Source organism: Rattus norvegicus, chromosome 3 (assembly GCF_036323735.1).
Source record: "Rattus norvegicus strain BN/NHsdMcwi chromosome 3, GRCr8, whole genome shotgun sequence".
NCBI classification, from domain to species: Eukaryota; Metazoa; Chordata; class Mammalia; order Rodentia; family Muridae; genus Rattus; species Rattus norvegicus.
In genome coordinates this window covers 38,121,431-38,145,068 of record NC_086021.1, presented here as the reverse complement: position 1 = coordinate 38,145,068, position 23,638 = coordinate 38,121,431, and the positions used below count along the sequence as shown (strand labels likewise).

General features: G+C 42.7%; 1 protein-coding gene and 1 pseudogene across 16 annotated transcripts in view; one reads left to right on the top strand and one right to left on the bottom strand.

Annotated features, from left to right (window-relative positions):
* Mapkap1 (MAPK associated protein 1) overlaps positions 1–23,638 on the bottom strand; it is a 202,646-nt gene that overhangs the window by 170,845 nt on the left and 8,163 nt on the right. For 8 of the 16 annotated variants that reach the window (XM_039104765.2, XM_063283509.1, XM_063283505.1 and 5 more), the window contains exons 2-3: positions 5,890–6,217; positions 3,250–3,339 (exon numbers count right to left, since the gene is read on the bottom strand). The exons of 2 other annotated variants lie outside the window; for them this stretch is intronic. In XM_039104765.2, coding sequence (XP_038960693.1) covers positions 3,250–3,339; positions 5,890–6,148 — 349 coding nt within the window. In that variant the 5' untranslated portion in view covers positions 6,149–6,217. Of the gene's footprint in view, positions 1–3,249; positions 3,340–5,889; positions 6,218–19,620; positions 19,779–23,638 lie in introns of all 16 variants that reach the window. 6 more of the 16 variants (XM_063283506.1, XM_006233949.4, XM_063283508.1 and 3 more) reach the window with 2 other exon arrangements.
* Rps7-ps1 (ribosomal protein S7, pseudogene 1) lies at positions 1,749–2,319 on the top strand (annotated as a pseudogene).

Genomic DNA, 23,638 nt, shown 5'->3' with positions numbered 1-23,638 from the left:
TGCAAACGCCATAGCATATGTATAGACGCATGCACGCACTAAATCAGTGGAAAGAAGAGCATTCTGAGGGAGCTCATGATAGTTACACTGACTCTTCTAATAAGGAATGAAACAAAAGGCAGATGAAGGCTTTCCACAGCAGGAAAGGGAGCTGCTGCACAGGCAGCCGAGGTGCTCAGCTCACGCTATGTTATTTATTTATATATTTAAGATTTGAAAGTGGAAGCAAATGAAGGGCAGCCTACAAATGAGAGCGAAGCTATCTCTTGTCTTCATTAAGAGGAGATTCACAGCAACCACACCAAAATACACAGGACCTTGAAAGAAACAATGTGAATGAATGACACGGTTTCAGGTCAGATCTTCAAAATATCAAAAGCAAAGCTAGGGCCTGAGAAATGACTCAGCAGAGAAAGTGCCTGCCAAACAAATTCAAGGACCAAAGCTCAAAGCTTTGAATCCCAGTGTGACATAGCAGAAGTGGACAGGAGATCCCAGTATGGATGAAAAGCTCCTGCTTCCATATATAACATGGACAGTGAGTGAGGAAGGAAGGACCTTGTTGAGTCACTGTCTAGTCTCCACATATATGCATACACATACATGCAAACTCACATAAACATGACACACATTAAAAAAAGAAACCACTGAAAACTGTAAGAAATCAATTAGTGAGATATATGAAAAGAAAAGGTCTATGTGTACATGTGTGTGAGTGCCAAGTCTCACCCTGTAGCCCAGGCGGCCTCTAATCTTGAGATTCTTCTACTTCAGCCTCCAGAATGCTGGATGACAGGTGTGTACTGCCATACTCAGCTCAACAATGGGATTTCTGATTCTACATAGGCCTCTTTCAGAGGAATGGGACCTAATGAAAACATTGCAGAGAAAACAAGAAGCACATACAGTGTGGTTTAGGGAGGAAAACAAAGCTGGATGGAAATCGTGGATGTGACTTTGGTGAGTTACTCGTCTTCCACCTATCTCACACGTGATCACAGGCAACTATCCCTTCTCCTATGTACAGAATGAAGACTATGAAGCAACGAATACAGCACCAGGAGGCCCTGCTAATCACACAGCAACCATTGATATTGCCAGTCTTAGAACTACTGGGCACCAACTATATATGAGGCATCCATCCGGCCAAGGCAGTATTGGGAGGTGCTGGGACAGCAAGGAGGATATTTTGGAGACATTATCTAATCACTCTAAAGTGTTTTAAGACCACTTTACTTTCAAGATTGTGTGTGTACATGTGCATGCAGAGGCCAGGGAACATGCCCAAGGCTTTTCTCTATCCTCCTCCACATCACTGTGCTGAGAATAGGTCACTCACTACAACTGGATCTCACTGGCTGGCTAGACTGGCTGGGCAGAAGTCCTCGAGATCCTCCTGCCACCGAATGCTCAGCACTGGAATTTCAGATCTGATACTGCTTATCCAACTGAGCCATCCCCACAGTAATGAAGATTTAAATTTTTTTCATCTTGCTGAAAATGAAATACTGAAAATATGTGGGCTGGAGAGATGGCTCAGTGGTTAAGAACACTGACTGCTCTTCCAGAGGTCCTCAGTTCAAATCTCAGCAAGCACATAGTGGCTCACAACCATCTGTAATGGGATCTGATGCACTCTTCTGGTGTCTGAAGACAGCAATATAGCGCACTCATCTACACTAAATAAATAACAATAATAAAAATGAAAATATGTAATATGGCTCTTTCTAAGCCATAAAGACGAGGCCATGTTCAATTCAAGCACTGATATTATGAAGCCCAATGGCAAGAAGCCAGACAAGTTTGAGTCAGGGCTTTCTCAGGTGCTGCTCACACAGGAGATAAACTCAGATCTCAAGGCCTAACTCTAGGAATTCAACATCACCGCAGACAAGGAAATAAAAGTCGGTAAAGCTTAGAAAGCTATCATAACTTTTGTGCCAGTTCCTCAGTTAAAATCTTCCCAGAAAATCCAAGTCCAGCTAGTTTGTGACTTGGAGAAGTGAGAGCATGTTGTCTTCACTACTCAGAAGTGGGTTCTGCCCAAGCCAGCTCAGAAAAGCCATGTGAAAATAAGCAAAACATCCAGAGGCCACCCCTGACAGCACTGCATGTCACCAGCCTTGAGGACTTGGTCTCTCCAAGTCAAGCTGTGGGGAAAAGGATCTGTGTGAAACTTGATGGCAGACAGCATATAAAGATTCATTTAGACAAGGCATATAAAACAACATGGAGCACAAGGTCAGAACTTTTTCTGGAGTATATAGGAAGCTCAAGGGCAAGGATGCTAATTTTAAAGGCCCAGAGTTTCAGTTGTAAAGAAAATGGCTAAATACAGTGTTATTCATAGTAAACAAACAAACAAGATAGTAAAAATGAAAAAGAAGAAGAAGAAGAAGAAGAAGAAGAAGAAGAAGAAGAAGAAGAAGAAGAAGAAGAAAGAGGAGGAGGAGGAGGAGGAAGAGAAGAAGAAGAAGAAGAAGAAGAAGAAGAAGAAGAAGAAGAAGAAGAAGAAGAAGAAGAAGAAGAAGAAGAAGATGATGATGATGATGATGATGTGATGATGATGATGATGATATGGCCAGCCTATATATATGTGTACAATGTATGAACAGAAAACTTCAATGCTAACAATCCCAGACTGGATTTTTTGCTGAAACAGTCAATACTTGTAACCAGAAAAGGCAGTTATTATGGACACTGAAGCAAGTGAAAAGTCTAGATTAAGGCAACACAAACAGGACCAGCACAGGAGCTCAGCTGGTAAAGATTCTGGCTGGCAGAACAAGAACCCATGTTCAATTCCCTGAACGTATACAGTAGGAGAAAATGGATTGCTGCAAGCTGACCTCTGATTCAACAAATGCGATATGACGTGTGAATATGTGTGCAGAAACAATAAAAGAATGAATAAAGAAAGAAACAGAACTTTATGAGTGAATCCATAACCTAAACACATATTTGGAAAAGTATATACTATCCTTAGTTCCAAGAACAAGGTATCGGAATCATGCTTTTAGAAAAGGCTCTCTGCCTAGCTAACCCGAGAGCCAGCGTGAAGGGCCAACCAACAATCTATAAGAAATACACAGATTCAGAGGCCAACAAATACAGACAAGAGCACAGAGCTAAAACACACTGAGTGATACACACTTAGAAGGAGAGATTAAAAGAAAAAAAAATCCATATATAATGATATAAACTAAATACACGAATCCCAAATCATAAATAAAAGTTATGTCCATTTACCTGATTGTTTAGAATTTCTTTCTTTCCACTGAATATTTTTGCATTTGATCTGGTTTTGTCTCTCTTTGCGGAGTCGTTCTAATCTTTGAGCTTGAAAAGAAATATTATAACTATAAGTTTGTCAATGAAAGTTTACTATAAACAAAGACATAATTAACTATCTTTATATGAATAAAGATGTTTTATATTGCATATGGAGGGAGAAAGTCATAAAATTTTAAAGGTGGCACCTCTGAAAAGCAAATACCAACAAAAACATGAAAATATTCTTGATTTATAATTGAAATTAGAGGGTATAAAACATTAATAGAGATCATAAAGATAGTATTAACATGGAAGAGAATAATAAAATGTGAAAACTTCTGTGATTAATATGACATTTCATTATATAAATCATTAATAACGGTCTTAAAGGAATTTTAATGCACAAATGAACTGAAGTGAATATTACATTACAGGAATAAAATTACTGTTATGAATTACTCTACCCGTTTCAAAAATTAAAGATAAATGAACTCAGACTAGACTATTAAAGTTTTAAATATAAAATCCTTTATCTAAAAATCATGAAAATTATAAAATGTCAAAGCTATATAAATTAGCATAGCTTTTCTTCAGTGGGCTGAAACAGTTTATAGGTAGTAAAATAAATGATTTGTATCTTTGTAACATTAGTCAAATCTTAAAAAGAACAATTTTTCTTTAAAAAACTTTTAAGATGTACTGAAAAGATTAAAAACTAAATTCCTTGATCACCAATATAGCCCATAGTTTCAATTAACTGCTACAACCTCATTGTTAACAAAAGAAATTTCAGGTTCAAGAGTCATCTAAAATTACACATTTATGATCAGCCTTCAACCTTCAAAAACCAGTGGCCTGGTCCTTTACGGAGAAACCATCAGTATGGCAACTGCTGCTCAAGACCACAACTGAGAAAAGTCACAACTCAGGCCTCTCTCAAAGCTTGTTTTTTCTTGCTCATTTTCAACATTCTGTTAAGGTACACACATTTGACAATTAAAAAAAAAAAAACTAAAATAAATTTTCTTTACAAGGTGGGAAGTCATACCATTCTTTCCTTAGCACTATGGGGAAGAACACTGGAAATAATCTTGCCAGAAATTTAAACTACTTTGACAAAAGCAGTCTATTTTTGTTTGTTTGTTTGATTCTTTTTTCAAGACAAAAGTTTCTCTGTGTAGCCTTAACTGCCCTGAAACTAGCTCTGTAGACCAGGCTGACCTCAACCTCAGAGATCTGCCTGCTTCCACCTCCCAAGTGCTGGGAGTAAAGGTGTGTGTCACCACAGTCACCCTGGCTTGTAAAAGCATTCTGGCATCACTATATCTAATCAAATCCACTGAGGAAAAACACATTACACTGCAATTAATAACTGTGGAAAATACAGCCACAGTAATATCATAAAGCGATCACTGGGCTGGGCATAATCCTGGTGAAGTCCACACAGCCTAGGACAGAAGACACCATCACACTGACTTGCAAGGATGTTCCAACCACAGCACTGACTATCAATGGCTCTAAATTGTATATAAACTTGCACTCAAACCCTATTTTGATAAAAATCCCTGGGAAGTGATATTAGTTATTTTAATCATAAGGGCAAACTACTCTTTTTTAGGTCACAGGCACTGCATTCTAAATCTAACTTCAGTGTTGTCTTTCACTGTGGGGTGTGCCCGGCTCTGTCAGAGACTTCCATGAGAACATTTCACATTTGGACCAGGAAAATAAACATTTTCAATATTGTCCAATTTCTTGCCACTCCCTTTCCTTGGGATTAAGAGGTTACTGGGACTGATGCCGTATAATGGTCTAAAATGATCCCCAAAATACCCTGTCTCTAATATATGCATGCATGCATGCATGTATGTATGTATGTATGTATGTATGTATGTGTGTATGTGTGTGTATGTATGTATGTATGTGTGTGTGTGTGTGTATGTATGTGTGTTCTTCCTCCCTTCCCCATCTTCTGTCTCTCCCAATAAAAGCACTGACTATACACTGCATTCTCCTTGAGAGACCACAGAAGCACTATTGGCTGGAAAGGGACAATGACAAGCTTCGAACAGCAAGGACGAAATACACATGCCATAGTTGAGCATCTGCAAACCACTCACATTAAAGGTAGTGATCAACCTAAGAAAATAACAGTAAAGTACCAAAATGGGGACATTTCTGTTCCTCTCTCAGCCAGTGTACAAATTCCTATTACATCTCCTCTCGACCCACATTCCAGGTCCTGGGACTTTGGTGGGCTTGTCTGCTCTTGTATTGATTTTGGTGACTTATATTCCTGGGCTAGCCTGTTCCCATATTAAGAGTTCTTTATCACCCGGGATTCTTCCAGGAAACTGACTTGAGACTTGGTGGCCCTAAGGTCTCAAAACAGGCCCACTTCCTTTTATACAGGTAACTTCCACCTACACACAGCTTTCCTGTCTACTTCGGACAGCCCCACACCAGAGGCTCTTCCACTCACTCATACAGGAGAGGCTCAGCCCCAATCTTCAATTCGACACAAAGACTCCCCAACAAACCTGTTCCAACATTGCCCGTTATCTCTCAGCTGACTGATCTGAAGCTAGGAAGACACAGCTAGAAGACAGAGTTTACCTGTGTTTGAGCGTCTTCTAATACCAAAGTCCCAGCTCGAGGTAATATCAACAGACTGGGCGTATATGTAGCCCTGCGTCTCACCACTGCTTCCCTGAACTTCTGACCCACTGTCTCCAGGCACTGACGGAGGATGAGTCTTCTCTAGGTCAACGTCATGATCAATGAGAACCATCTCACACATTCCCGTGTCATCACTGGTCACATGTGACTGTCGAATATGAGCTAGAATGATAGTTGGATTGTCCAAGAAGGCCATCCTTTCTGTGGGCCAGTCTCTTTAAAAGGCTATTTTCTCCTCTTCATACTGTTTCACAGGCTCACCTACCTAGAAACATGATGCACACAGCAATATTTAAGAATCAGGCAGAAAATGGCTGAATCATTTTTCAAACAAAGTCAATGTGGTAAAATTCTACCTCAGAAAACCAACATTATCTCTGTACCCAGGAGCTTGAACAATTAAATCTAAACAGAAAGGAGATCCTTACAAGCACTAGGTAGGGCCTATGGCTCTCTTGCAAACAAATCATAGCAACACTTAGTGAGGCCATTCAAAGCAAGGAAGCACCACTGGAGCAGATGTTTTCCTTCGCTCTTCCACTACTCATGTACTGCTCATGATGCTGGGAGGGAGATGGGGGTCTGCAAGGTGCTGCAAGGTAGTTTTCAGCCACAGCTGTCAGTTTAAAGGGGCCAGAAGCTTTCTGAGCAGCTAGGGATTTTACAAGTTTATCAACAAAGTAATATGCTTAATAAACATTTTTTCTTTCTTTTAAGATGATATTGTGTTTTTAAAATAAAATGCATTAATCATAATTGCCTTGCCACAAGATTAATTTCTTATTTTAGAAACACAATTATAAGAACTGCTTCCTTGATCCTATTACAACTATATGCAATGATGTTTATTCCAGGGACTAGTTGGAACTTTCTAAGTTGGCTGGAAATATTCAACAGAAAATAAATGCACACTGTGGCTAGGAAATAGACCCTAAAGACCGAACTAGTTTTAAATTCCTAGAACCCAGATAAAAATGAAAGTGTTGGAAGCTGGAGAAATGGCTCAGCAATTAGAGCTCTTCCAGAAGACCTGGGTTTGATTCCCAGCACCCACATGGTTCACAAACATCTGTGACTACAATTCAAGGTGCCCTGATACGTTCTGACCTCTATAGGTGCCAACCACAAATCTGGTGCACACACATATATGCAGACAAAACACTAATAAACATACAATTAAACATATCTTAAAATAAAAATCTGGGCACAGAAGCAGCATTGTCTATAACCCCGAAGCTATGGTAGAAAGACACAAGAGGATTACTGTGGCTTGCCAGCTGTAAGTTTAGCTCCAGATACAGTAGGACTATTTCAAGGGAATAAGGCAGAGAGTTATACAGCAGAATAATGTCTTCATCTGGTCTCATTTACATGAGCATATGCACCTGAACACACACACACACACACACACACACACACACACACACACACACACACACACACAAAAACACCTAACTCTGGGTTGGGGCTATAGAAGGCTACTTGCCTAGCATTTACAAGGCCCAGCCCTGGGTTTGATTCCTGGTAGAAGGACAAGGAGAAAGAGAAGAAAGGGATAAAAGATGAAAGACTTGTTGTCTGTCTCTTCTAGAAAGGGAAAAGCTAATGACATAAACCATGACAGCTAGTTGATTTTTTAATTTTGCCTGGTAATGATCACTTTGCTGATGTTGTCTAGTGTAGTGGTTCTCGACCTTCCTAGTGCTGCGACCCTTTAATACAGTTCCTCATATTGCAGTGACCACCCCAACCATAAAATTATTTTTGTTGCTACTTCGTAACTATAATTTTGCTACTGTTACAAAACGTAATGTAAATATTTTTGGAGACAAAGGTTTCCCAAAGGAATCATAACCTACAGTTTGAAAACTGCTAAGATACTGACATTAAAAGGAAATTTAATTGAAGCACATTGCTAATCAAGATAATCACATTAATATTTGCTCTTTCCTTTATATCTGGTTCATGAACAACTTCTCTCACAGAGGCCAATGGGAAATGCAAAGCTAAGGACCACGTGAACAAAACTATGCATATCTCCTATGTATGCCCCCAATACCATGCAGTAAGTGTCCTACAATTCTGAAATAACTGATCTTGGAAATGTTAAAACGCCAATGAAATAATTATAAAATTTAAAGTGAGCATTTAAATTCCACTTGTAAAAATGAAGCCTTTTCTATAACCATGGAGGGAGCACCAAGCATGGACTCACTTGTAAAGAGGCTGATCTATCATGTCACAGCCGGCCACTTGCAGGCTCTCCTAAGGCAATCTTTCCTCCATGAAAGAAAGGCAGCTCACTGCTGGCAAAAGGGCTGTGCCTTTCACCCTTACGTTACCTAGCTTGCCGCAAAACCAAATGCTTACTGAGTGTTCTAGAACCAAAACCCAAAGAGCAAAGAAAAAGAAGTTCCCTCAAAACAACAACAACAACAACAACAATACAACTCTTTTCTAGTAAAGTGAATCTGCTCAGTGCAGCTTACAAATATTAGAGGAATGGGTTAAGCACCTCTGAGGAGGCACACAAGCTCCCCAACTTCATCCTTTGTTAGAGAGACCTCAACACACCCTAGCACCAGCAGGCTGTTTATTAAACAATATGACTCCATACCCGGACGAATCTGTGTGGACTGATCCATACTAGCTGAGGGAACTTCCTAGGACTTCCCAAGGGAACATGCTACTGGGGGTAGGGAGTCATTTCTGGGATCCTATGAGGTGTTTCTGCAATTCTATAAGGACAAGGGTCTTAGCACCGCATATCACTGGCAACAGAATGCTACACCAAGCAAGACACTCAATACGTGTCACTGTCCAACTTCCAATGACTATCCAACGCTGCTGTCAAGATAAGCCCTTTGAGCATGTCAAGTGTGTAGAGAGAGGTAACACAGAAAAGAGAGCTTCTCACCAATGTGCCCTTCAAAACTGTCACCTTGGACACTGGCAACTTATGCCAACATTGCTTTTTCAGAACCACGACAGTTTTTTTTAAATCTCTTAAGAGCAGCTAAGCATCACCTGAAGGTATATCTGATTTCTAAAACAGATGTTCAGAACAAAGATGAAGTCAAGTTATTTTTCCTGTTCAGTTGTATAAAGCAAGAAGACTCTGAAGAACTAATGTCGACCTGTGTCCTGAGACAGGCACTACATACTCATGTACAATAGGAGAGATGGAGGGACGGAGGGAGGGAAGTGGGTATTCATGAAGGAAACTTGGCAATGCTTATCAAAATATAAAACATAAAAACACTGAAATCCACTCTAACACTTGCCCTAGGCAGTAACTGAGCATAAGTGTTACCTCAGAATTGTTTGGAACATATACTGAGAAGCTAAACATAACCTAATCATCCAAACAACTGTGCATGTGCCCTGACACATACATGCAATGGAACACTATTGGGGTCCATGATTTGAACCTGAGTTCAAATTCCCAGCACCTACATAAAAAATCAGGTATGGTGGGTCTGGAGAGATGGCTCAGTAGTTAAGAGCACTGGCTACTCTTCCAGAGTTTCTGAGTTCAATTCCCAGCATCCTCATGGAAGCTCACAACTGTCTGTAACTCCTGTTTCAGGGGATCCGATACCCTCACACAGATTTACATGCAGTCAAATCACCAGTGTACATAAAATTAAATAAATTAAAAAAAATAGGTCTGACTACATACACCTGCAATTTTAGTGCTATGGAGGACAGAGACGGGAGGTTTCCTGATGCCTGCTGGTTAGTAGTCCAGAGTGAGGATTGGCCACACTACAACAGAATAAGGTAAAGAACAGCAGAACAGACACCTAATGTCTCTGGCCTCTGCACACATGGGCCCACATGTGCACACACACACACACACACACACACACAGATAAGCACACATATACACACACATGCATGTGCTCACACACACAGACACACACAAATTACTAAAATAGAAACACATATGGTAGAGGATAAACAAAATGTGACCCATACATTGGCTATAGCATTAACCTTAAAATCCAGAAAATGCTGATGCTTCAGTGGATGATGAAACCCAGGGACATAACTGAGGAAAATGTGCCAGTCACACAGACAGTGTATTCTCGTGGGCCACCTAGAGCACACATCATTTTCTACTGACACAAAGGACACTGGTAGCTGCTGGGGGCTGGAGGAAGGAGGACTGGGCAGATGTTCAGTACTGTTCAGTCTAGGAAGATGAAAAGTTCTGGATGGGTAGCAGTAATGGCTGCAAACCACTGAGTTGTGTGTGTGTGTGTGTGTGTGTGTGTGTGTGTGTGTGTGTGTGCGCGTGCGTGTTACCTTTCCTAGTTTTAAAAATAGCAGGTAATTTTCATATATGAAGTTGGTTTCCTTATGAAAAGGTATTTAGTACCTATCTGCTCAGGTCCTACTACCCTATTAAAAGAGGATCCCAGTAGAACATGGATACTACACACAACTCCTCACACCTACTCACGTTCATTCATAATCACGGAACCTGCATGTGGTAACTTGGCACATAGTCTAAAAAGGCAATTGTTTTTAGAAGAATCTGGTGAATATCAGGACTGAAAAATCATTTTAAGTTTGGGATCTCATTCTGTACCCCAGGCTGGCCTCAAATCAGGAGGATTTCCTGTCTCAAAACTGGGCGTACACAACTATGTCCAGTCCTGAATGTTCTTTAATAAGAACTCTATTCACACAAGCTCCCAAGCTTTACTGGCAATGGCTTATAGAGACGAAGCCTGATAAAACATGCATGCAGAGGAGGGAAAGTAGCCAAGGGGCAGTGGTTCAGGACAAAACAGCATCATCCAAAGAACTCTGTACATCTGCTATAGCTAGACCACACAGCTCCAGAAGCCAAAGGAACTAGCAGCACCTAACCTTAAGTGACTGAAAGCTAAAATTATTCTATCCCTTTTACATGGATTGACTTACATACCCATCAAAACAACCCTTTCAAGATTGCTGTTATCATCAGGCCCAGTAACCCATGCCTTTAATCCCAGCACTCAGAGGGAGAGGCAAGAGGATCTCTGTGAGTTCAAGGCCAGCCTGGTCTACACAGCAAGTTCCAGGACAGCTACATAGTGTCTAAAACAAACAAGCAAACAACAACAAACAACAAAAAAAAAGCATAGAAAAAATGGTTAAGAAATTTGTTCAGAGCACAGGTCCTACCCTCTGTGACAAACAGCCATCCTAAACCTCCCTGTAAACATGCCACTGCTGTGCTGTTTGGGCTCTGAGGCCTGAGAGACATTTCTTCCTAGGTCCTCATAAAAGCTTAGAGACACAAATGTGTTCAGCTATAACCAAGACCCTGAGCTACTCTCTGCTAATGCTATAGTAATTTTTTTGCAACAGAAAAAAATTAAACAGAACCTGTAATAATTATTGAAAAAGGTTTTGGAAGGAAGGAAGGAAGGAAGGAAGGAAGGAAGGAAGGAAGGAAGGAAGGAAGGAAGGTAGGTAAGTATCAGAAACATCCCACACAGCAGGGATGTAAGAGCTCATTTGCTTTCAACCTGAAACCGCAGAGCTCTTCACATATGAGTTAGGTCTAAATTCGTCTTCTGCCTGGCTGATTGGTTGGAATGCTGGAGCTCAAACCCAGGAACTTTCTGCGTGCTTGGCAAGCACTCACCTCTGGCTATGCCTCCAGCCCTACCCCAGGACATTTTTGAAAATTTTACTAATTTATGTGACCTCAGCTATAAATCCATAGTTGTAGTATTTTATCTTTCTTCAAATAACTCATCCTAAATACTGAGCCCTCCTTGTACTCCCCCACTCCCTAAGGACCTACAAGGAAAATGCCTGTGTTCCAGCCCATGCTTACCAAGAGCCCTCATCTCCTCTCCTTTCCAAATACCACACCCACTGCTCTGGGTGACTGGGGAGTCCTCACCTGCAATCTGTGAAAACCTATCTGAATAAGCGACAGCCTGAGGCTTCTCAAAGGTCTGCAACTCCCAATCAAACATTACTGCTGCCCCATCAATGTGTCATATAAATGCTGGCATGTTAATTGTGTATTTATAAGATTGTTAATGGTTAGTTAATTTACCTCCCACACTATTATTGTACTTGAAATGATTTAACGTCTGCTAAGGGAGTTAACAACATGTAACAGCAGATGTGAGGGGTTTTTTAACCTTTCCACACTGTACCTTGACTTGACACTGTTAATATTAGCCACGATAACCTGATTCCCATACAGAAGTCCTTAACACAGACTAAGGATAGCAGTCTCATTTATCTACCACAATGCAGGACGGTCATAAGTTAGGAAAACAAAACCCTTTCATTATATATTAAGTTTTCCATTCATAGAAACCAAAGAACCATCTTTTGACTATGATCAACATTCTCTGCTCCGGTTAAAGTTCAGAATTCATACCTCCTGGAATTTGAAAATAATTTAAATGACTATTAAAATAAACTGTGGTTTATTGCTTCAAAATTTCCTTCTCTAATGCTCTCCAATGTAACTCTGAATTAAACCTTCTCCATGTGACTGTGCCTAACTTCAGACAGTGAGAGCAGCCCTGGAAAGGGAGTGGCAGCATTTTTAAGGATGGCTGGGCTCCGCTTAGGCAGAAACACAAGAACAGTCATAGATGAGCCCTGCTGGTTTTCCCATGGGTAGTACTTATTAACAGCCAGACTAGGATGCAGTAACATCTTTGTTTTGTAAACTAAGCCTTACAGGAATTAAATACCATACTGGGCACATGGCAGATATCTTTCTACAGCTCCTCACAGCAAGCCAATCAGTTGAAGTTCACTACCCTGTCCTTGAATCTGGGCTCACATTATGATTTACACTAATCAAAAATCTTGGCCTCTACATGCCTGGCTTTGGACTACTTCCCAAACATCATCAAAAGAAAAGCTATGTGTGCTATACATACATGTTCAGGCAGCAGGTGTGTATAGGTGCCAGCACAGGGGCATGAACGTGTCTCTGTGGAGGCTAGAGCCGGACACTGAGTGTCTCCCTCAAGCACTCTCCACCCTATTTTCTGAGACAGAGTCTCTCTGAACCTAAATACAGCAATCCAGCTAGAGTGTCTGGCCAGTGAGCTTCAGGGACCACCTGTTTCTACAACCCGAGTGCTAGGATGGCGGGCACACCTCATGCCCCCAGATTTTATGTTATGGGATCTGAATTCAGGTCCTCATGTTTACATGGCAACTGGGCCATCTTCAAATTTATGCGTGTGGTGTGTGCATGCTAGGCAAAACTACTGTTGGGCAACATCCAGTGCCAAGAAACTTGGGTGTTTTTGTTTTGGTTTGGATTTTGGAGACAGGGTTTCTCTGTGTAGCCCTGGCTGTCCTAGAACTCACTCTGTACAAGATTCCTGCCTCTACCTCCCCAGTGCTAGGACTAAAGGTTAGGGCTACCAGGCAGGGCAGGAAACTTGTTTTTGCAATTCATTAGTTACATTCTATCCCATTTAAAAAAACAAAACAAAAACAAACTGTACCTCTTTTTTTTTTAAAGGAAATACACACACACACACACACACACACACACACACACCACTAGAGCCAAGTGTGATGGATCAGGCCTGTAGTGTCTCCATTTGGGAGGCGGTGGCAGTAGGACCAGAAGTCCAAAGTCATTCTCAGCTCCACTGCAGGTTCAAGGCAGTCTAGAGTAACAACAACAACAAAAACAACAAACATCCACCAGCCTGAGGAGGTGGCTGTCAGCGGTTCAGTGCACAAACTGCTCTTCCAGAAGCTGAGTTCTGTTCCCAGCACACAGGCAGACACCTACAGCTGCTCCAGCTGCCAGGACCTTCCAGGCAATGCTGGTCTCTGGCAGCAGCACTCCTGTGCACATATTCCCACCACATACATTAACACAATTAAAATAATAAATCTTTAGAAAAAGTTACCAAAATTGATTGCCCAGAAAAATGTGCAATGCTTGTTTTTGTGTGTTCAGTTTCCCCAGAACACACAGGGTTTACCCTGAACCCCAATATCAATGATAGGATTATTAAGGGTGAAGATAAGACTAGCTTTAATGCCATTCCTTCTCCGAGTTGAAAGTCTGCGTAAGATGTTCCTGATGACAAGTCCACAGAACGTAAGCACTGCCCAAGTTAACAATCATACAGAAACCACACACAACAGTGTTACTTCCCCTTTTAGAAAACGGCGCTTTCAGGTCCTAAAGTAATGTTTCTTAAGTAGCAGTAGCAGTAAACTTCAGACAACACACCACTCTCAAAGCTCCAAACCTGACAATGACTTCAGCGGTTATAAGAAATCTGCCAGTTTCCTGCAATGTAGCCCTAAATTATTTTTTGGTGTTGTCTCTCTGACATAATAGGCTTGATTGGCAGCTGTAAAAATAAATAAACTCACGTTTTACTTTAAGATCTCAGGTAAAAATGTTTATAGTTTTTCTAGAGTGAGGATACAAACAATGTCAAAGCAACTAGACAGTTTTCAACATGAAATCCCTGGTCTAAGGGCTCACACAGTAAGCACTGCTCATCTGCCTGCCAAGTGCTCACTCCTAGACTCTACCCATTTGACGAGTGTTACAGTGTGTCAGGCACCAGAGACAGAGACTACTGAGAAATAACAGACGACCACTGCCCTTAAGGAACAGGGGGTGTATGGGGAGACAGAACTCTAAGAAAGCTGCAGAGTCTGGCTTTGCATCGTCTACTCTTTGAGGTATCGCTACTCCTTTCCTTGAGTATAGGTGAGACCTACAAACTACAGACAAAAGGACATGACAAAGGTGTGAACATACAATTCCTTGGTGACATTCTGTCATATAAGACTTCTTAGCCAAGTGACGAAGCGTCGACTTCAGAACCACACAGCAACGACCAAGGGCACTGAAAATGCCTCAGCCTTTAGCTAAACACAACAGGGCCCTCAGTCATGAGGAACACATCCTACCAACAACCTAAGGAGCTCAGAAGCTCATCACCAACTACATCCTTTCTTTCAACCTTCTGAGATCTTGGGAAGGAACCCAGCTGGAGCTCAGCTCCTGTCCGCTAGTCTGAATTTGTACTGCTGTACGCCATGATGGAGTCTGAGATGATTGTCATACGTAGCCTAACGGCCTCCGCAGACAGCATAAAAGGCTCTCTGTGGCCTGGTTTCTCCATTAGCCCTTCTCTCCACTCCTGCCAGTCTCACTGTGTCTCTTCTGGGCTTGGGGAATGCTCTCCAACACAGCAAATCATTCTCTCCTATCCAATATAATCTCACGCCTTGCAAATTCTTCTCTGAATCCCAGGCCCAAGTGGTCTTACAAGAATTTTATTTCTGCTTTCATTAATTAGTTGTAGAAATATCATTTCTAAGAGACTGTCTGCTCCAAACTGTTTGACTTAGTAAGGTAGTGATTTTATGAAGGTCTGACTGTTTCTCTCCTTAAGTCAGTTGCTGAAGACTCAACAATGGCAATGGGATCAGACACTTGGCAATGTCTGGAGACATCTCTGGTTTTCACACTGGGTATGGGTGCTGCCAATGTGGATGAACACTAGGGATGTTGCAAACCATGCCACAGTGCCCAAGGAAACACTCACAACAAAGAACTGTACCATCAAAATGTCAGTATCGGGGCTGGGGATTTAGCTCAGTGGTAGAGCGCTTTCCTAGGAAGCGCAAGGCCCTGGGTTCGGTCCCCAGCTCCGAAAAAATGAACCAAAAAAAAATGTCAGTATCAACAACGCTGAGGCCAAGAAGCCTTAACGTGTGATTTAAAAGACATCTGTGGTCATTTCTGATTCCCTCAAAACCGTTTCTGACTAAACCAAAGAACTTCGCTACAAAAATCTACACTCAAAAATCTACAATCTAGGGCTGGAAAGATGGCTCAGCGGTTAAGAGCACCCGACTGCTCTTCCAGAGGTCATGAGTTCAATTCCCAGCAACCACATGGTGGCTCACAACCATCTGTAAAGAGATCTGATGCCCTCTTCTGGTGTATCTGAAGACAGCTACAGTGTACTTATATATAATAAATAAATCTTAAAAAAAAAAAAAATCTACAATCTAAACAAATCCTGCTGCTTATTTCAGCACCTTTTCACCCCCGCCACATGTGTTCTCATAGTTCTGATAGGTCTAGATCTGAGACCTAGAGCTCAAATCTCTGCTATAAAAACAAACTGCAGGTCAGCCATGAGAGCCTTTAATCCCAACACTAGGGAGGCAGATCTCCCTAGGTTAAAAGGGTTAGTCTGGTCTACTTAGAAAGTTCCAGGACAGCCAGAGCTACACAGTGAGACTCTGTCTTTAAAAAAGAAAGAAGGAAGCAGGGCTGAGTGTGTTGATCAGTTGGTGAGTGCTTAATATGATGTACAAAATACTGTGTTACATCTCCACACTGCACAAAGCAGGCTTGGGAGAGGAATGCCAGAGGGTCAGAAGGCCAAGCTCATCACTGACACACAGCACTCGCAGACTTCCAGAGGACTGTGACAAAGCAAACAGCATCACAAGTTACGTTTGCTCATGCTTATTCTACAAAGCCTGTGGTTGGGAAGATGGCTCAGGTGATCGAGTACTTTGAACACTAGTCATGCAAGAATGAGGCCCGAAAGCATGCTTGTCATCTTAGCACTGGGGAGGCAGGATCATAAGGATTTACAGGATCTACATGCTGGCTTGCCAGTATAGCTAATCTGTGAGCCCTAGGTTCAGTGAGACTATCTCAAAACAAACAAACAAACAAACAAACAAACAAACAAGACCCCCAGCATTCTCCACACAAGTGCTCTTTACTTGGGTGTCTCCTATTCACACTCAAACTGTAAGCTCAATGGTCAGTTCTTCCAGGAATCCTAATGCATCCTTTCCATTGCACTGCAGGGCCTGTCTACCTCTAAGTAATGAACCCGATACCCACAACAATCACTAAGTACTGAATGGGTACACTCAGCAACTATGCATGGACAGCAACTGTGCTGACAGAACACGTGTGCATTTACAGCCACGACCCTGCCTGTGTGGAGCTCACGTCCTAAGGAGGTCAGCCTGGCAAACCAAGCATGTGTACAATGGTAGCTAGAAGCACTGGATAGAAGCACAGGGGACAATGAGGCAGGGTAGATGGAGTACTGGGGTACAACTGTAAACAAGCCAGCACAGGGCTGGTGCCCCGAGGTGTTTCCGACTTACCATCTAAAACAACAGGAAAAGCCAAGGGCATGTGAGCATTTGAGGGAAGAGAGCTAACAAGCTAGAGGCTTTGGGGACATGACTGCCACAATTCAAGAAGTCCCCAGTAGTTCTGTGGGGACAAGCAGCACAGAGCAGGGGCTGACAAACAAGGCAAATCCCTGCAGGTATTCCTTTACTCCAAAAGAAATGAGGAGCTACAGGAGGCTTGTGAGAGGAACAATGTAACAGGATCAAACACACAGCACAGGGGTATCTCTGGAGCTAGGAAGATGGCCCGGCAAGCAAAAGTGCTTGCCCCCAAAACTGACCACCTTACTTCAATACCAAGACAGACATGGCTGGAAGAGGTAACTCCCTCAAGTTGCCCTCTGACCTTGACAAGAGCACTATGGCATGTATAGATGGACCACTGAGGAAACCTAATCCCAGTTTCCCACTATCAGAGCCCTAACTATGGTTTGATAAAGCCACTTTCTTCATTCACAAAATTGTGACATCAATTCTACTATTACCCATGTTTTATACATCAGTAAACTGAGGCACAAACTTGCCAAAGACAACACAAGTAATAGGTGGAGCCATGATAAAGCCCAGGCAGCTGACTCAGAACTCTACCCTGAACCCATACTACCCCTAGTCCACTCACCCCACTCTCGAACCCACTGTGCACACTTATCTAAGTGAGTGTACAAACATCTGTCCCTCTTACCACATGCTGGGAGTCAAAGTAACCAGTGCTCAGCGGCAGTCCTTATCTGAAAGAGGAGAGTCAGACAAGGGAGAAAACCAAGACCATAACTGCTCACCATAAAGCATGAGAGCCACTGGAGGACTCCAACAGTGCCATGGAAAGAGGACAGCCAAACGAAAATGGGTGCTCAGACAAGGCTTTCCAAGGCATGAGTGTGGCCAAGACAACAAAGGTCATTGCTTCCTGGGCTGGAGAGATGGCTCAGAGGTTAAGGGCACTGACTGCTCTTCCAGAGGTCCTGAGTTCAAATCCCAGCAACCACATGGTAGCTCACAAACATCTATAATGGAATCTGATGCCCTCTTCTGGTGTGTCTGAAGATGGTGGGTACAGTGTACTCATTAAATTTTAAATAAAAAAAAAAAAAAAAAAAGTCATTGCTTCCAACTTACCGACCTGAAGAGCAGGCACGAAGGAGCTGGCACTGTTCTGTAGTGCTGGCTCCATGACCAGAAAGTGTTCAACAAAATCCCCTTTAGCTCTGTCCTATGGACTTCAAATTAACATGAGGCCATCTGTGAGTTGACCCAGTGAGGAATCAAAGATAGGCTCCTTATAGTAAGTCAAGGGAATTGAGGTAAGGGAGCTGAGAAATCAGCAGGAGAGGCAGGTCTGAGGGCCTGAGAACAATCAAAGCTACGAGGGTCCAAACCTGGACTTAGGCACTCACTCACTGTAGGACCTGTGGAGAGTAACAAGTCCTCTATCTATTCCCTCATAGGGAAATGGGAATCACTGATGGCTACTCAAAACCGTGTGAAAAATGGACTGAATGAATGAATGAATGAATGTTCTTACTTATGACACTGCCTAGCCCATAGCAGGTACTACAAGGATGCCTACTAGCACTGTTGCTATTATTCCCTGGTCTACGGTTAATCTACAAAGATAAAAAGAAGTTACATGGCATCCAACAATACAGTCCAGCCTGTACTAAAGCCAGAAACAGCAAGCACATAGTATCACTAAAACTACACGGAGTTCAAAGCTGCTGATTAGATTAGCATTTCAGAGACTATGGCATCTCACAGAAGAGTAAGCCATGGACAGGACAGGAGGTATTTGTGAAGCTGTGATAAGAGCCCACAGAAGAAAGGATGACGTCTCAAGTGAAGCAGTAAGATGTTTCCATAAACTCAAGAACAATTCCAGCGATAAAAAGCACGAGAGCTTGGTGAGCAAATGTAGGGAGCCTTTACACTGCCAACAATGAAACACAGGCCACAGAATGGCTTTGCAGGTAAAGATACTTGTCAAGTCTGACTACCCAAGTCTAATCCCCTGAGCCCACATAGTCAAAAGAGAACTGACGCCTGTAAGTTACACTGACCTCTGTGTGTGACACACAAATAAATGTGTTTTTTTCTTTTTAAGAGTTTAAGCAGGTACAGGTTAGCAGACAGGCTGGGGTGGTAGTGGCAAGTGAGAGTAGGGGTGGAATGCAGATAATGAAATCTTTTCAGAAACAATGAACTTGAGTATGGACTGCCCAGTGATTAGCAAGACCCAAACTTACACTTGGGATATTAGTTCTTCAGAGACAGAGGCAGAGGCAGAGGCAGAGGCAGGGGCAGGGGCAGGGGCAGGGGCAGGGGCAGGGGCAGGGGCAGGGGCAGGGGCAGGGGCAGGGGCAGAGGCAGTAAGGTCACAGTTTGAAACCAACACACACACACACACACAAACACACACACACACACACACACACACACACACACTCTGTTGGGAGCTGAGGAGAGACATACCTGTAGCTCTGGAGAAAACTCTGTGTAAATCTGGAAGACATCAACATACATGTGACAGATGAAGCCATAGGTGTGAGTGAGCTTGCCCAGGGAGTATTTATGGCAAGAAAGCCCAAGAAACAGCAACAGTTTAAAGGTAGGCTCGCAAGCATGAAGCCCTACAAAGAAAACCCAGAAGCTGTGTTAGAGACACAAAGAGAGAGAGGCAGTGAAATAAAGACTGAGACAGAGGCAGAATCAGAGACAGACAGGCAGACTGACACATGCACGCTCATGCACACGCGCGCGCGCGCACACACACACTTGCATGCACACACATACACAGAACCTCTACCTGTATTAAGCATGCTGTATAAATTCTGAAATTCTAAGCAGTTCCTTCCCCTCTTCCCTAGCTCAGAAGCTCAACTGGATCAGAAGTCCTTTCGAGGGAGGCATGACGAACCTTCCTTGACTTCCACCACTGTTCAATAGGGCCTGATAAAGATGTACTGGGAGTGTAAGTACAGTACAGCCACTTTGGGAGACAACTGGACAGAACCTCACAATGCTTATAGACACAGAGTCAGCATGCACCCTAGAGAAGTGAATATACATGTTCACACACAAGCTTGTACACCAATGTGTAAAGTAGCATAATAGCCAAAGGAAGAAATAACCAGAAAGTCCATTGGGCAAATAGATAAACAAGAAGCTATGGTACCTACACGTGATGAACTGTTGACCAGAAAGGGCACGGAATATGATCTTAGCTGTTTCAACATTTTGCTAGGCAAAAGAACCCAGATATGAAAGGTCACAGATTACAATTCCATTTCTATAAAAGACTGAAAGCAAAGTCAGAGAGACGCAAAGTAGAAGAGTAAATGTCAGAAGCTGGGGGCAGAAAAACTGGGGTCTGACTGCTCTAACCAGATCACGGTAATGGTCAGAAAGCTTGGCAGACAGATAAAGCCCACTAAACTGTACACTGAAAAAGGTGAGTACTATCTATCATATGTGAGTCATCCATAACTCAATAAAAAAGGGTGGGGCTACAAAAGGCTAGAATCCATGCTACATCTGTGGTGGTCTGAATGAAAACAGACCCTGTAAGGCCCATAGGAACTGGCAATATTGGGAGGTGTGGCCTTGTTGGAGTAGGGTTAGGCTACTGGGGTTAGGCTTTGTCAGTCTGTCTCTGCCTCCCCACCCTCCACTTCCTGCTGCCTACCAATCTAGGTACAAAACTCAGCCCCTTCCCAGCCATGCTTCCCACCGCCATGACACTGAGCTTTCCTCTGGACTGTAGGCCAGCCCAATAAGAGTTTTCCCTCTAAGAGTTGTCAAAGCCGGGGTTGGGGATTTAGCTCAGTGGTAGAGCGTTTGCCTAGGAAGCGCAAGGCCCTGGGTTCGATCCCCAGCTCCGAAAAAAAAAAAGAACCAAAAAAAAGAGTTGTCAAAGCCATAGAGTCTCTTCACAGCAACAGATCTCATCCCTAAGCTACATTTCCTCTAGCTTGGGTGACTCCAACCCAAAGGTATCAACCCAAAGGTATCAAAGGTATGTCCTTTGCTGAACTAACAATCAAAAAAAAAAAAATATACAACCTGTAAAACAAGTTGGTGCCATGAGACAGATAGGAAATCACTTGGGTAGAAACACAAGGCTCCAACTCTTCTTCCGCAGAGGAAAGGAACTGTGAAATAGATCAGTGTGGGGCAGCTCACCCCAATTTCTAGTGAGGGAACCTAATCCCATGCCCAACACCAACAGTGTCTCTTACGTTCAAGGAGAAATGCCCCTGCACACTGGAGCATCCGCACTCCGGTCTAGGAGGCCAGAGAGCTGACAGCCTACTAATCTGCCAGTCCTTGGGAACAATTCAGTTTGGAATAAGCAAGATGACACAAAGAAATAAGAAAACCAGCATGACATGAGGAAAACACAAAAGCTGTGCGCTGGAGCCCACCAGCCAGTAGCTAAGGAAAAATGCAGTTTCTCTGGGCCTTAGTCCCTCCCAACCTCGAAAAGCTGCCACTATAGGACTCCAAACCAAGATTCACCTGAAAGAAAGCCAGCCTCTTAGTATGCTTACATGGGTAAAAATGGAATCAAGACTTAGGTCTCTTATCTATGACACACTTAGACATATACTCTTGAATGTACATAAAATTACAAAGAATGGATTATGAAATCAGGAGGCTTCACTCCTTCCTTTCCATGGACTCTAAAGGCATTTAGTCAGAATCCTGTGCTTTCTGGCTCTTCTCTCTCAAACTCATTCATTTCTCATTATTTCAATAACCGAAGCAAGCCACAGGGCTGACCTAACCTACTACAATTGCTTCCTAACTTGTCCTAAGGTCTTTCACTGACTTCCCAAACTCCTTTAGACGCCTTAACGTTGCCTACCAAGCAGCCCGCCTTATTTCCACTTACCTCTCAGTGCTTTCTATTCTATCCATACTGAACTTTGTTCTTACCTAACCTTGAACAAAAACTTCTCTCTGAAAATTTTCTGTCCAGTCACCTGACTTCTTCAGCCTTCTGAGTCCTGTTTGGCCCACACCTTTAATCCAGCACCTGAGAAACAGAGGTAGGTAGATCTCTGTATGTTCAAGACCAGCCTGGTCTACATAGAGAAACCCTATGTATTCTTTTCTAAAAAGAAAGAAAGAAAGAAAGAAAGAAAGAAAGGAAGGAAGGAAGGAAGGAAGGAAGGAAGGAAGGAAGGAAGAGAAAAGTAAAGAAAAAAAGGCAGTATAAACTGCTTAGAGCAGTATCTCTCAAGCATGGGTCTTGAGGATTATGTGACCCTTTCACAGGGTCGCCTAAGACCATCTGCATATCAGATACTTAATGGTGATTCATAACATTTACAAAATTACAATTATGAAGTAGCAATAAAAATAATTTTATATGGGAGTCACCACCACGTAAAGAACTGTATTAAGTAGTTACAGCATTTGAAAGGTTAAGAACCACTGGCCCAGAGAAAGGGACTCTGAACTGGACGGTAAGGAAGACACCTGTGATACCCAGTCAGAGGCACTGTACTGAGAAAGGAAGTAGTGGTGGCCCGCCCTGAAGAGACACACTGCATAGTCCAAATGCCAGCATAGTGATGAAATACTTCAAATTCCAGGACTCAGGCCAAAGAAGAGTTAGAAAATGTCCTGCGCACAGACCGAGAGACAGAAGGTACACATGAACTAAACTAAGGAAGTGCAAATGAGCTAGCTTCAGCTTCTGAGCCGTGTGCAGTCAGGGACAAATGAAAACAGTGCACCGGTCAACAAAAGTAATGCCCTTTATCTGGTGGAGGGCACACACTGAAGGGTTAAAATTTCTAAAAGTTAGTCATGAACAAAGTCCAGACATGCCTGAGAGAATTTGAGATAGGGCTCACTGGCCCGACTATCAACTCCCAAGGACACTGGCCATCTGGAGCCACCCCCTCCCCTTCCTTCACTCCCTGAGGATGGGTCATCCCCCTGCTGCAGTGAGATGAGTTGCCCTGCCCACATTGCTGAGATGCTAGATTACACGTATGCTTTGTTGATGTAACTCCGTGCCAAAAGTAACTGTGCACCCTTTGTATTAGCCAATTATGTGTATTCACACGAAACCCCTGGTTTTCCCTATATAAGCTCCTGCCTAGAGAGGCTCGGGGCTTGACTCAATCTCCTGTGTGAGATACGTGTCAGCCCGAGATCTCGTAAATAAAACTGCCTCTTGTTGATTACATCAAGACCGGCTTCTCGTGTTTCCTGGGGGTACCTCAACCCGTGACTGGAGCGAGAGTCTCCCCAAGTCTGGGGGTCTTTCAACACATCTGTCACATTTCAACTCCCAGTTCGCATTTTGGACTTTACTGCAACAATCTGAATTTTTATGGTTTTTGTGGTTTTTGTTTTTTGTCTATGTTAACAGAAGTTCTACCAATTCAGAATTTTTATAATCTCCTTTGGGCTGTGGCCATTCTTTAGTTCCATTCATACCTTAGCTCAGAGTTATCAAAGCTTCATTAGCTTG